Genomic DNA, 15,516 nt, shown 5'->3' on the forward strand with positions numbered 1-15,516 from the left:
ATAAAGGAGAGGAATATACGTCGTCGTCTTCATATATTTTCTTCTTTCTGCCAAATAGAGTAACTTAGTTATGATACATTATGCTTTCTTGAGTTAGAATGAATATAGGTACTCAAGCTACCTTTCCTTCACTGGACAAAAATTATACCCTGCAGTTAATATAGTTGGTGTTCTGTTGTTAGTCACAGTGCTAACACTGCTGAGAGTGTTTTCAATTCATTCAGTAACACAAAACCGAGTATTAATTGGGGGAAAATCTAAATCTGTTTCATAATTTTGCATTCACAGAAATGGCCAGTGCCGTGAATGGAAAATATTACTAAGATAGTAACCAGTATGCTATTTTTTAATTGATTTTTGAACTTCTAAAATATTTCATATTTCTATGGTGTTATGTATGGGTTAACATTAGATTCATGTTTAAATAAGTATTTCATGGGGCAATTATAAGGTACCCCAGCCTGTGCAGTTTTTATGTACTGGAAAAATGTTTAATTGTACTTAAATTAAAAACAAACTTGTGCATAGGTTATCAGTTATGGCTGACAGTAATATTGCTAAGTTGGGAGCTATCTTAGAAAGTCTGATGTTGGTGTTTTCATTAAGAAAACTGAAATCTGTCATCCTGTTGTTGACTGTTGGCTTGCCTTTGTTCTTGCATTTTCTCCTGTTCTTCCTCACAATTGCATGATTCTACCTTCAAACCCTACCTGAGGCCTTTGTCTTCTAGAGAGCCTTCCAGGGTTAAGGAAGGTGGCAGATATTAGGGGAATTCTGTTTCTAGGAATCATGATGACACTCACTCTGGGTTGGACTGTACTGCTCAGACTAGTGTAGCATCTACACTGCAGATGCCAGGTCTCCCTTGGGCTGCATAAGGAAAAGAGAATAGAATGCCAGTCAGCTTCCGCAGAACCGCTGAGGGTATTCTGCACACCACTGCTGCCACTCTCTATGGCCCAGAACCTATAACTTCTGTTCAGTGTTTTGTTAATAATATGTATGTTATAAATACTCTCTTGTATGTATTTAATACTGGATTTTTTTTAATCCCATGCAGAAGCTCCTAGTTAAGAACAGAGCAAATTATATACTGTCTCGCACTTTGAAAGTGGATCTAGCATGACAGTTGAGTTTGCAATGAGTACTTTATCATTATTAAAATCACTGCCTAAACACTTTACATATAGTAAGTTCAGCTTTCACTTTGCTCAGGCCAGAAACCTTAGAGTTGTCTTTGACTCTCTCAAACTTTATATCCATTGGCCACTTCTCAGAATATATATGAACAAATATCAGCATCGGACTACATCTCAACACCTCCACTCCTGCCACTCCAATTCAAGTTACCTCAATTATGGCAGGAGATTTTTTTGCTGACCTTTGTTTCTTCCCCATCTCCCCTTCAACCTACTCTCAGCCCAGTGGTGAGCATGAGAATGAAAGTCTCCTCTCTATTTGTTCAACGTCCTTACCTCCAAGACCCTATAGGATTTGGCTTCTCTTTCCTCGTCTGACTTCATCGCTTACTTTTCTTCCCAGTGTTCACTTTAGCAGCCACCATGCTGAGCGTGCTCCCTCCTCAGGGCCTTTGTGATTCCTCTGCCTATTCTCCGTTACCCACGTACCTCATGCCTCACTCCCTCACCTCCTGCCACCTTCTCAGTAAGGTCTTTCCTTACCATGCTACTTAAAATCGGAACCCCTTAACTTTTCATAACTGCCTTCCTTTCTTTATTTTTCTAACGCACTTATCACCTAATAATAGTATGTCCATTTCATACTCGTGTCTATTTTCTCTTATCACCCCACACAAGGTACATACACTCCCTATATGCAGAGATTTTTGTCTGAGTGTTCTTTGCTTTATTTCTAGTACCTAGAACAACACCTGGTCATCATACATACTTACCTAAGTATTTGTTGAGTGAACAAATGAATAAATAAGTGAACTGCCAGTCCTGACTGTTTTACTACGCTTTATTTCATCCCTCAATGCAGATGTGCTCTATATAAAGGAAAACTGTTACTGCTTTTATAATAGCATCTTTTTCTTCACTTTAAAATTTTTTTATTATCATTTTATTATGCCATATGATTCACCTACTCACTACACTTGACTGATTTTCAGTATATTCAGAGTTGTGTAGCCACCACTATAGTCCATTTTAGAACATTTTTATCACCCCAAAAGAAACCCCATAGTCAGTAGTGGTGATCTCCCATTCACTACCCCTTAACCCTCTCCCTCTCCAGTCCTCAGTAACCACGAATCTGATTTTTTCTCTATAGATTTACCTATTTTGGACATTTCATATAAATGGAGTCAGACAGTATGGTCTTTTTTGACTTGCATCTTCACTTAGCGTATTTGAGTTCATGTTGTAGCATATATGAGTACTTTATTCCCTTTGATGGCTGAATAATATTTCATTGTGTAGATATATCCCATTTTGTTTCTCCATTCATTAGTTGATGACCATTTGTGAAGGGTTGTATGGACATATTTTCAGTTTTCTTGTGTATATACTAATAGTGGAATTGCTGGGTCATATGGAATCTCTTTTTAAGAAACTGCTAAACTCTTTTCTAAAGCAGCTACACCATTTAAAAATCCCTCAGGAAGTGCATGAAGGTTCCAATCTCTCCAAGTCCTATTTGTCCTTCTGATTCTAGACATCCCAGTGGGTATAAAGCGGTATCTCATTGTGACTTTGATTTGCATTTTCCTGATGGTTAATGATGTTGAATATCTTCATGTGCTTATTGGCCATTCGTATGTCTTTTTCGGAGTAATGTCTGTTCAGATCCTTTGCTCATTTTTAAATTGGGTTGATTGTCTTTTTTAAAATCAAGTTGAAATAATTCTTTATGTATTCTGGATACTAGGTCCTTATCAGATTATATGATTTTCATATGTTTTCCCCCGTTGTGTGGATTATCTTTCTCTTTCATGATAGCATTCTTTGAAGTACAGAAGTTTTTAATTTTGATAGAATTCAATTAATGTATTTTTGTGTGACTATAATGCTTTTGGTATCATATCTAAGAAAACATTGCTTAATCCAAGATCAAGATTTATACCTCTAGTTTCTTCTAAGAGTTTTATAGTGCTAGCTCTTAAATTTAGATCCCCTTTTTGTATGGGATCTCAGGTAGGGGTCCAGTTTCATTCTTATGCATGTGGATATCCTCTTTTCACAGCACCTTTTGTTAAAAAGACCTTTCTTCCTCCCCACTGAGTTGTTTTGGCATCCTTGTCAAAATCAGCTGACTTTAAATTTAGAACTTATTTCTGGATTCTTCTGTTCCATTTATATAATTTCTTATACATTGCTATCAGAAGTCTCTTAGGCAGATGGTTTCTTTTGAGTTCTATTTATCTTGCCTCAGCTGTGTTCTTATTAGCTAGAAGGTTTGTAGTAATAGTGGTTTTCTGGAAGATTGTTTACTTGGGAAAAGCTTTCAGGAAAGACACGTTTTAAAGCTTCTTAATTGCCTGCTCCATGTGGAGCCTTTGTGGAGTTGTAAAGCTCAATATTTGCAATCATGATTTCCTTTCTCTGTCTTTAGTCTTCTTGGCTCTCCTCATAGCTGTCCATCTTGAATTCCTATTTTCCTCCTAGGGACCTCTTTTGAGCCTCCATGGAATTTGAAAGCAAGGTCAAGTGAGTTGCATACATATGCATGGCATAATCTGGAATTTCAGTTCTGCATGGATTTATAATAAAACCCTGTTCTGATCAAGTATATCCATAGTTGACCAGCATTCTGGCATGTGGCCTGAAGGTAATGAGGCCAGCTGGCAGTCTTCCTGTGGCTTGAATGCCATGTTGGACCACACAGGTACCTTTGCATCCCAGGCTGTTAATTTTAGAAGTTGAACCTCTAATCTTAGAAGCTAGAAACTCTTTTGGTAGAGCAGGAAAGCAGAAAATCAGTTCTCGTTGATGCAGTGTGGGGTAATTAGGAATAATTAGGGTATAGGCAATTCAGTGTGTCTGCTTTTCCCAGTCATTCAGCCAGGTCTTAGTGAACCCCTATCCAGGTATGTATTCTCTTAAACTCCTAAAACACAGATTTAATTATCATTCAAGTGTCTGTGGTGTGTAGATATGAATCCATGTAATCACTCTCAAAATAATCACTTTTCTATTGGCATAACAGTTACTAGCTCTAGGTCTTTCAGATTTCGTTTGGGTGATAATTTCTTCAGAATTGTAAGCTAGAATAATCAGTGATGCTATGCTTGCTGTGGTGCCCATTAATTTAACAAACATTTGTATCCGTCAGCATGCTAGGATGCATGTGGGGTGTTCTCTCATCAGTGTATTGCCACCCTCAGCTCACTTGTTTGGCCAAGAATGTAAATCACTTTTGTGATTGCCTTAAGGCCTAGGTTTTCCTCTATACAGGCTATCCATGAATGGACTTAGCCAAACATGCCAACAGTCACAGACTTTTATTCATCCCTTTATTCATTAATGTTGATTGAAAGCTTCCTGTTAGGCCATATGCTGTGATTGCTGTCAATAGATACAAAGATGAGGACTAAAAGCCTTTTCTGTCCGTAGACTAGGCATCGTAAAATGATGTTGCTTATAGCTCCGTGATTACGTCAACGGATTGTTCTTACATAACACGTGGTACTTTGACAACATGTAATAGTCACCTATTCATTAAAACAAACAAAAAGCCTTAGGTGCCTACCATGTGCTAAAGGTGTTTGACTTGTGAAAGTGAGGAACAGCTTCTGTGAGGATGCAGCAGTTAAGCCAGCAAGGCTAAAGGACAGTAGAAAATCATTCTCGGTCAAGAGAGCAATATGTGCCCAAGGAACCAAAGAGGGTGGATGTGGCAAGAAACCTGTGCACAGGTACAAAACAAGACTTAGGCGGGACCAGGCACCTCAAGACCTGTGGGCCATGTTGACATCTCTGCCCTCTGTGCTAAGAGCAGAAGGAAGCCATTGACATCTTTGAACCTAAAGCCACGTTTTACCCAGTCTGTGAGCTAAGTCTTAACGAAACAAGTTACCTCTTGCTCGGATTTGGTTTCTAGATAGAAATGTTAAATTTTTGAAGTTCCGTCTTATTTAGGTTAGGGCTTCTTCAGCTTTAGCGTGCTTAAGAATTCCCTGGAGGATTTGTTAAAGCAGATTTTTGAGGATCCACGTCCAGAGATTCTGTAAGTCTGGAAGGTATTCAAGAATTTGAATTGCTGTTAAGTTCCCAGAAGATGCTGGTGCTGCTGGTCCTGGCCATGGACTAGATTTTAGTTACTTAGAGCAACAAAATTAATTCACCTCTCTTTTTTTTTTTTTTTTTTTAACTTTTTTTTTTTTTAACGTTTATTTATTTTTGAGACAGAGAGAGACAGAGCATGAACGGGAGAGGGGCAGAGAGAGAGGGAGACACAGAATCTGAAACAGGCTCCAGGCTCTGAGCTGTCAGCACAGAGCCCAACGCGGGGCTCGAACTCACGGACCATGAGATCGTGACCTGAGCTGAAGTCGGAGGCTTAACCGACTGAGCCACCCAGGCGCCCCAATTCACCTCTCTTTTGTCACTGTTTTCCTTGTGTGTAACTAGCAAAGGATCGTTTTTTAAGCTATACAATAATGAAAAAGTTTTTATTTTTTCAGGAGCTATATTTTGTAGAAGTCATTTTATGTCTGTAAATTACACTCATCTGTGTAACTTCGATACAGGACTCAATGAAGTGATGTGGTAGCAAACAGTATTGGAGAGACTGAGCCCTAGAAGTCAAGATACTTTAAAATCAAGGAAATCCTGATCAACAAAAATTTGTAAAAAGTTATTAGTACTACCTTGACAGCTGTTGAGATTTAAAATTTAGAACAATATGATTTGGGATTTGGAAACAGTTGGTGTTCAGTAAAAGTATGTATTATTGAATCTTTTTTGTTTTTGTTTTTCTAGATCTGATTACTTGTTTAGACACTGCGTCCAGTTTTTTGGAACCTGAGTTCAGGTATGACTATATTTGTAACCTCTTTTCCCTTCACTGTTATTCTTCATCTACTTCATCATTATTCTTTATACACTAAAGATAATGTACATTAATGTATGTGTCACACACATGACACATAATCATTGCTCTAAGATGTCAGCAAATTAGAGCTTATTTAAAGCCCTTGAGTGGCCATGTTTAAATTTTGCTTTAATTGTAGCATTTGGATCTTCTCTACAATGAAAGTATAATTTAATATACTTTAAAAGTAGAACTAGTTGCTTTTCAAAGCCTGGCAAAACTGCTAATGAAACTAGAGGCGTTAGTTATCTTTTCTCAAAAAGGAGAAGAGAATGATTTCGGCTGGGACTGAATTCTTCAGTGTTCTTGCCCAGGCAGCATTTCTACTGTTTCGCTGCTTTCTTTGTCTCTTGTCTCGGCTGGGACTAACCTTTGCTGGCTTCTATTCCACCACTCACATTGCTGCCAAATTACATCCTAAAATACATGTCTGATCATTCCCCTACTTTAAAATCTTCATGAGTTCCTTCTTAGGGCAGATGTCATCCAAATTCCTTAGCCTGGTTTCGGGATCCTTCACAAGTAGCTCTTGGGCCAATTTTCCAATGTCATCTTACATACTTATATTGAAACGGCTCTGGATTCTTTACACTGCTCTGAGCTATCTGAACTTTTGCCTAGAATCGCTTTACTCTCTGCCTGGCAAATTTATTCCCATCTTGTAAGAGCTATGTCACTAACCTCCCCCCAGCTTTCTGCCACTCCCCAAAGAACAACCTTTATTTTGTCTTCCAGAATAGTTCTGTGAGGGATGGGTACTCTATTCAGCACTCAGGGAGGATCCCGATCAGCAGAGGTGGCTCTGTCATCAGTGTGTGGCACCCAGCCCTGCCTGAGGGTCTTGTAGCCTCTCCTCTCAGCTCTGTCATCACCACCCAAATGCAAACTGCCGTTCTCTCTTGCCTGGCCTATGGCACTACCAGCCTAACGATGTCTCAGCTTCCACTCGTAGTTCCTTACAGTCTCTTTCTTCTCAGGAGCCAGAATAATCCTTTTTGGAAATATGAATCAGATTGTGTGTATAAGCTGTCAAAATCCTTAATTGACTTCCTATTTTTGCTTAGAAATATATTCCAGACTCTTCACCATAGCTCCCAAGGCTTCTGCATGATCTGGCCCCTGCCTACCTCTCCAGCTTCTCTCAAACTAATGTTACCCTTTTAGTTTTACAGTGCTCACTGTACTCTTCCTGCACTGGTCATCCTCCGTTGATGACACACACACAGGCCCCCTTGCTTCATGGGCCTGCTGTTCCTGTCCATGAGGGTGCATTGCCCTCCCTTTGATGAGGCTTCACTTCCTCAGAGCCCTGTTTCCTGACTGAGGCAGTGCAGAGCCTGGTGTAAAAACTTAGATTTGGGAGCCCATCTGGCAGTCCCCAGTTGCGGGACCTGGGCACACTGTTTCTCAGTTTCTTCATCTATAAAATGAGGAAAATAATGATATCTACCATTAGGGTTCTTGTGTGGGTTACCTGAGGTACTCAGAAGGCTGCTCGGCACATAGTAAATTTACTGCATGTTTGTATTACTTTTTACTTCTATTAACTTTGCTTTCTCCTACTTATTTCAGGGAGCACCTTTTCTTCGTAGCAAAATCATAATCTAATTAATTACTCATTTAGGTATCAGTTTAACGTCCTTCCCCCGACTTCTGGAGCATAGACATAGTGAAAACGGGGGCATATTTATTTGGCTGATGTTTGTAAACCCAGTACCTAGCACAGCCCAGCACTTAACAGACTACAAAATAGACATTCGGATAAATGTGTTGAGTGGGTAGATGGGTGGGTGAATGAGTAAATAAATGAATAAATGCCAAACATTTTAAGTCAACTTAAATTTGATCCGTAGAAGGTTGGTAAAATAAATTGTGGTTCATTCACAAAATAGAATAGCTTGTAGCTATTAAATTCATATTAAATATGAATAGATCATATAGTAAAAATGTCTACCATTCATTATGAACTAAAAAAAAAAGGGCTTTTTAGAAGTGGTGCTTCTCTTAGGGCAGTGAGATTATACTTTTTAAATGAGCTGAAAAATGAATATGTGGTTTTTGTTCTTTTCCCCCAGAAAGTACACTGTATATACCCTTGAACTTGTTTTCATTTCACAGTAAGTACTGCCCAGCTGGTTGTTTGCTTCCTTTTGCTGAGATCTCTGGAACAATCCCTCATGGATACAGAGATGTAAGTCGCAGTAACATAGACTTATGTTAACGTTGTGATTTAACTTTATTTTTTTTAAGCTCCGGAGTAGGTTGATGTGTACCGATTGTATATCTTTAATCTTATTTTCAAGGAATTATTATTATTACTTTTTTTTGTATTATGTAATGTTTCATTCTTGTGCTACAAGTCTGTTCTTTGTTATCACATCAATAATCCTATATTTACTGAGAATACTGCCCGGGTCAACTCCTTTCTTGAGGAAGCATACGTGTCTTGTTTATAAATTACCCAAAGAAAATTAAATACTAATGTTTTATTTCTCCTTTCTTCAAGTCCTCACCATTGTGCATGGCTGGTGTGCACGCAGGAGTAGTGTCAAACATTTTGGGTGGCCAAATCAGTGTTGTAATTAGTAAAGGTATCCCGTATTATGAGAGTTCTTTGGCTAACAACGTCACATCTGTGGTGTAAGTATATGTGTTATTGACGATAAGCGAGTTGGGCAGGGGTGGGATAGTGACTAGTTAGACCTGAGCAACATCACTGTTAATGGTGTTCATGGAATCACAACGGTGGAGTGAGCACTCCCATCTTTGTGTGCTGATTGTCTGAATATCCTGAAGAATATAGGCCAGGTCTCACTACCTTGGCATGTTCTCAATCAGAAAGGTAGTCATTTAGGAGGATGATTTGTTCTTTCCTGAGTGCTTAAATAGTTTCAAGAGTAAGGGTCTAAAAGTCTGTGGCCAAATTTTTATTTCATTTTAAAGATCAGGAGGCATAAGTGCTCTGTTTCTTACAGCCTGTGTGACCTAGGATGGATTGAGATAACTGAAATACTTTTCAGTATAAATTAAATTTTGACATAAATCAGAAGTAGTAGTGTTACAAATCCTCCTCGAATCCAAAGAGAATATTTGAAGAATGTATTTTTATGGTCACTACAGTGATCAGTTTTATGAAACCGAATAGGCATCACAAGCAAGAAAAGTTGAAACATTAAATAGAAATGTAATACTTGGGATCTGTTTTTATAAATCTTGCCTCTTAGATGGTCTTAGTCCTGTAGGTAATACTAAGCCTAATTGAAAGCAGGCCAGTTTCTCTTCAGAAGTCCTAGGGCAGTTTTCATTCAGAAGATGAGAGCATAATTCGTGTCCATGACGGTATAATACAGGAGCCAGCAGACTTCTTCTGCAAAGGACCAGCTCGCACATATATTGGGCCTTATGTGCCACATGTCCCTGGTCACTTACTCTTTTTCGGTTCATTTAAAGCTTTTTAACCATGCAGAAACCATTTTTGGCTCCCTGGCCATACAAAATAGGCCCTGTATGAGCTATCATTTGCCCATCCTTAGTATAGACTTAGCTACCTTTCCATCTCTTGGTTTCTTCTAGATGATTTTACGCAGACTCTTTCATTCCTTTCCCCTCTTCTACCTTTAGAAAGAATTTTTTTCATCAGTTCTCTTCCTTTCATACCTTAAGAAAAAAATAAGGGTGGGTCACATCCATTTGGAATAATGGTTTGAATGTTGTGCTGAAGTCAGGAGCATACACTGATGATTTTATCCCCCCAGGTTCTTTAGAGTGGTAAACTAGTCACGTGTTCCCCTCCCCCTCCATTCTTCCCACTGCACTTAACTTGCCTGTTACTTTGAAATCCAGATGTGCTGGGTTGCAGCTTAAACTTGTTCTGAGCTGTGCTTATTCCTGTAACAAGTGCAAGCTCTCTTATTTGTAGTCAGCTTTTTTTCTGTTTATCCCAGGAAACTTGAGCCTCATTCTCTGAGAGTTACAATGTACTTGCAACAAAAGCAAATGACACATAAAAGTTTGAGGAATCCATTTATTTCCATGAAAGATAAAGAAAATAAGTACATATTAAAGGTTACATGGGCATACTTGCACATTTCATGTGTGATACAGGCACTAGATACTTGTAGAGAAAGTTGTTGATGCTGAGATCAGAAGTTGTTATTCTGATTTCAGAAGCTGTTTTGAAAGCAGATTTTTTTTTTTTTTTTTTTTTTTTTTTTTTTTTGGCTAAGAACAGTATCAGTTGTTTAATGGCCATAGAATATCCTTAGTTCTTTGTATAGTAAAATAAAAACAAAAGAAAAAGTTTTACTAAGACAAATATGGGGAAGTCAATATATGAGTGTCACCAAGAAAAACCTTTCTCTCTTTCAGGGGACACTTATCTACAAGTCTTTTTACATTTAAGACAAGTGGTAAGCCTTTCATGGACTTTGTAACTTACTATAATTGTGTAATTGTTAATATTTTTTAAACACTGTCATGCAGTATGCCAATTGCTGTTTTTTTGCACTTTTTCATATGTCACACTAATACAATGGATGGAATAACTGAAGGTTTTATATTATTGGGAAGTTCCTTAGGAAAGGTGATTGTTTTACTATGTTTGAGGAAATAATTAATTCAACAGAATATATTTATGAGCATCTTTGATTTTTCAGGCACTGTTCTGGTGCTAGTGAAACAAAAGTGAGCAGAATAAACAAAATCCTCCTTTCCTGGTGGATTACCAGTTAAATACTGGTATTGAGAGATTGACAGGAAACAGTGGATAAATAAATTATAAATAAATAATAAATTATAAATAACTCTATAATATTATAGAAAATGTAGAAAAGTAAGTCAAGAAAAGAGGATAGGCAGTGCAGAAGGGACTGGTCTGGAGTTTTAAGTGGAGTCAGGGAAGGCCTCGTGGAGAAAGTGACACCTGAGCAAACACCTGAAGGCAGTAGGGAGTGAGTCATCCACTGGTCCGAAGACAGTGTCCCAGGAAGAGGATAATGCATTGCTGCTAAACTAATGGCTATTGCTTATGAATAAATATGTCCATTTCCTGACAAGACACAAAGACATAGAACCAGGAACATTGCCTACTTTTGAAATTTCTGTATTACAGTGTGTTATTAGCATAGTATATATTAATTACATGTACAATAGAAAGTTTCCAATGAGCACATTTATACAGATTTTGAATTTATATCTGGAAACCACATTACTGTCTCTGTCGTTTCAGGCTGTTACGGCACACTGGGGATGGAATCCGGGGTGATTGCCGATCCACAGATAACAGCATCGTCTGTGCTGGAGTGGACTGACCACACAGGGCGGGAGAACAGCTGGAAACCTGAGAAAGCCAGGCTGAAGCAACCCGGACCTCCTTGGGCTGCTTTTGCCGCCGATGAGTATCAGTGGTTACAAATAGATCTGAATAAAGAAAAGAAGATAACAGGTTGGGAGACATACTTTTCTAGAATGATTCCTGGTTCTGATTTTATTCAGAAACCTGATAACATCGAAGATTTTCATAGAAAATTAGGTCACTGCAAATGTAATTGTATGGTGTTAAATATTACTGTAGGTGGTTTTATGAAACATGGCAGAGGAGAGGGGTTGGTATTTGATTTTTATTAACTTTGCTTTTTCATTGTAGTAGGATTCTTTTAAGGTACTGTTTCATTTAAGTGATCTTGACATCTCTTATCGTCATTAAAAGAAATTTATGTTCAAGGAGTTCATTTTAAGTGTTATAAATAATACTCTTCATGTGCTGAATACAAATGTATTTGGAGCAGTTCATCAGATGGTTAGAATAATTGATTAGAATTGGGTTAAGTAATTTTTGTTAAAGATTTATGTCGATTTGGTTCTGAAAAAAAGAATTGTTTTAATCTGTTCCTTCCCAGGGGGTCATTGTCACTTGGTAGGTAAGATATATTTTACAGTGATGTGAACACAAGCTGTCAAAACAGAATAGTCCTTTCCTTATGTACACCCATAATTCATGTGTCTCTACAAGGGAACAGAGCCAAAGATTTATTTACTATTATAATGAAACCTGGCCCTTAGAGACGGTAATGTGCTACTGGCAAAAATGTCTGGACAGTACACTTTAGGTATTTGTGCTTCAATGCTGAACAAACTTCAAGGATCAGACCATGCACACTAATGAAAGCCACTCTGCGTTCTTTAGGCATCGTAACCACTGGCTCCACCATGGTGGAACACAATTACTATGTGTCAGCCTACAGAATTCTATACAGCGATGATGGACAGGGATGGACGGTGTATAGAGAGCCTGGTGTGGAGCAGGATAAGGTAAAATGATTATCAAGGTTTTATTTTAAAAATGGGCCTTTACCAAAAATCAAGGAAGCTCTCCTGTGTGATGTTAACGTTGGTTATCATTTGGCCTCTGCTTTCTTCTGGTTATTTTACCTTGTGTTGGTTTTTAGCTTTCTTTACTCTTCTAACTGTGGTTAGGAAATTCTTAGTGGTTCCAGGTTCTTTTTAATTATTTTAAGGGTAAGTACTTTCCTGATGTTTTTCGCTACATTTTTAACTCAATTGTTTAGATACTTTATGAAGAAGTTCTAAAAAGGAGGACTGCCTGGCTGGCTCAGTGGTAGAGCATGTGACTCTTGATCTCAGGATCATGAATTCAAACCCCACGTTGGGCGTAGAATCTGCATGAATGAGTGAATTTGGGCATAGAGCCTTACATGAATGACTTTGAGTAAGTAGTGGTAACTTAAAAAAAAAAAGAAATCCTAAAAATGAACTTGTAATTTCTTAAGATTTTCTTATTAATCCAAAGAATGATGGAGAGCCTAATTTTGTTCCCAGATTGCTTTTCTGTAGGCCAGGGGGGACAAAAGACAAAAGCTAAAGGCAAAAGTACATTATAGTATAGGATATAGATTTGAAAGTTAATTTCAAGATTACCTCCCCAAATTTTGTCTTAGGAAACTTCTATTTTTTTTTTCCTACCTGAAGAATTTTCTTAACTTCTGTGGTAATTATGAAATTGTTGTTTTAGTTAGTAGACTGTGATAATGCAGAAATGGTCCAGAGCAGATGATAAGGGATGGGGAGTAGGCAGAAGTACCTCTGGCTCGTGATCCACCACAAAGATCTTATAACTGGACGATTCCTTGTGCTCAAGGAGGGTAGATTTCTTATCACCTAGAATTGAAATTGTAAGCACAATTTTTTTTAGTGAAACTTCCCTGAGTTTAATTTCAACTATATGATGCTGTCAGTTCTCTATCATATGTATGATTTGCTAATATATCTTCAGTTACCACTTTTCTTATCTCTCTAGTCAGAAAACTCCAGGGGCTTCCTATAATCTGTCATATGGATCTAAACTCTTCTGTTGTTATTCAAGGTCATCTTCCCTCTTTTCTGTTTGATATCACATGACCTTCATCTTTGGTGAGGCTCGTATTGTCTTTATACTTATCTTCTTCTGCTTAACCCCAAACTTGGCTACTTTTTACTCTGAGCACATCTGTACTTATTTGTAGAATATTGGTTATACTTGTGGAATATAGTTAATTTTTTGAAATTATAAGAATTATCCATGCTCCTATTATAAAAACATCTAGCACCATTGAATTATATTTCTGAAAAAGACTTTCTTTTTTGCTTCATTTTTGAAAGATAATTTCATTAAGTATACAAACCTAGGTTGATGTAGTTTTTCCCTCCATTGTTTTCTGGTATGCATTGTTTCCAGTGAGAATTCCTTTGTTCCTCAATAGGTAATGTGCCTTTTTATTCCTTAGCTGCTTTTAAGATTTTCTTTTTATCATCTGTTTTAAGCAGTTTGATTATGATGTACCTTTGTGTAGTTGTCTTCGTGTTTCTTCTGCTTGGGCTTTTTTGAGCTTCTTGGATCTGTTGGTTATAATTTGCATCAAATTTGGAAAATTGTGGGCCATTTTTTCTCAAATATGTTGCTTCTCTAATTCTAACTACATGAATATTATGACTCTTGCAGATGTCTCACAATTCACTGGTGCTCTACACATTTTTTTTTTTTTTAATCTCCTTGTTCTACTTTGGAAAATTCTATTGTTTTATCTTCAAGTTCACTAATCTGTTCTGTAACATCTAATCTATTAATCCTGTCCAGTGTATTTTTATCTTCTGTGTTATATTTTTACCTCAAAATTCTCAGTTTTGGGCTTTTAAAATTTTCTTTCAAGTCTCTCCTGAACATTCTCATGCTTTTTTCCACCTCTAAAACATACGGAGTATATAATAACTCTTTTAATGCCCTTATCTGCTAATTCTGTCTACTAATGTGTCACATGTGGGTCTTTTTTCTTTTTTAAGTTTATTTATTTTGAGAGAGAGGGGAGAGCGGGAGCAAGCAGGGAGGATGCAAGGGAGAGGGAGGGAGAACTCCAAGCAGGCTTCATGCTGTCAGCGCAGAGTCTGATGTGGACTTGATCTCACAAACTGTGAGATCAAAATCAAAAGTTGGACCCTTAACTGTGCCACCTAGGTGCTCCCATGTGGGTCTTTTTGTGTTGATGGGTATTATGTAAAATATTTACATGCCTGGTAATTTTTTATTGGTTGCCAGACATTGTGAACTTTTACATTGTTTGGTGCTAGTGTTTTTTATTACTCAAATATTTTTAGCTTTATTCTGGTATGCAGTTAGGTTACTTGGGAATTATTTGGTCTTTTTAAGGTTTACATTTTAGCTTTGTTAGGCAGGACCTGAGCGCTTTTAGTTCAGATTTTTTTTCTACTACAGAGACAATAGTGTTTCAAGTACTCAACCCAAAGTCCCATGTATAAATGAGTTTTCTTCACACTATCTGTTGGTAACATGTGCTGTTCCCAACCCTGAAAAGGACTCCTTTTCAGTGGTTCTTTTCCCATCCACAGATAGTTTCCTTACACGGAACTGAAGATTTAAGGAGAACTCCCTACAGATCCTAGAAGTCTCTCTTTCTCTGCAGTTCTTTTCTCTCCTATACCCTGTCTTGCAAATTCTAGCTGCCTTGGCCTCTCCATCTCTGAGCTTTGTGTTCTCAATTCACTGAGATATGAAGGCTGTCTCCAGACAGTATTGGGGCAATTGAAGGGTTCACCTCGTGTGTTTCTCTTCTCTCAGGGAATATTGCCCTATACTACCTTTTGTCCCACGTTTAAAAACCATTGTTTTATATATTGTATCTGATTTTTTCAGATGTTTAGGTCAAAGAATAAATTTAGTCTCTATTAGTGTCCTGGATAGAAGTAGAAGTCTTTACATTGAATTATATAAAATACCAGTCTCTTGGCTCACTTACATTAGCCCATCTGCTCCCTCATCTACCTCCAACTCCAGAGTAATTGGTATATTCTGTTTTCACACCCTTTCTAAATAAGCATGCACACATGCATCATGAGCACATACAGACTGAGACAGCTTTTGGTTTTCTTTTCAGAAGATGGGAATGTACCTAA

General features: G+C 37.7%; 1 protein-coding gene across 3 annotated transcripts in view; it reads left to right on the top strand.

Moving 5' to 3' along the window:
- The window catches only part of DCBLD2 (discoidin, CUB and LCCL domain containing 2), an 89,317-nt gene that overhangs the window by 57,015 nt on the left and 16,786 nt on the right, over positions 1–15,516 (top strand). For all 3 annotated transcript variants that reach the window (XM_058731632.1, XM_058731633.1, XM_058731634.1), the window contains 6 exons: positions 5,943–5,994; positions 8,173–8,245; positions 8,561–8,694; positions 10,423–10,463; positions 11,282–11,497; positions 12,239–12,363. In XM_058731632.1, the coding sequence (XP_058587615.1) occupies positions 5,943–5,994; positions 8,173–8,245; positions 8,561–8,694; positions 10,423–10,463; positions 11,282–11,497; positions 12,239–12,363 (641 nt within the window). The remainder of the gene's footprint in view (positions 1–5,942; positions 5,995–8,172; positions 8,246–8,560; positions 8,695–10,422; positions 10,464–11,281; positions 11,498–12,238; positions 12,364–15,516) is intronic.

Source organism: Neofelis nebulosa, chromosome 5, assembly GCF_028018385.1.
Source record: "Neofelis nebulosa isolate mNeoNeb1 chromosome 5, mNeoNeb1.pri, whole genome shotgun sequence".
Taxonomy (NCBI): Eukaryota; Metazoa; Chordata; class Mammalia; order Carnivora; family Felidae; genus Neofelis; species Neofelis nebulosa.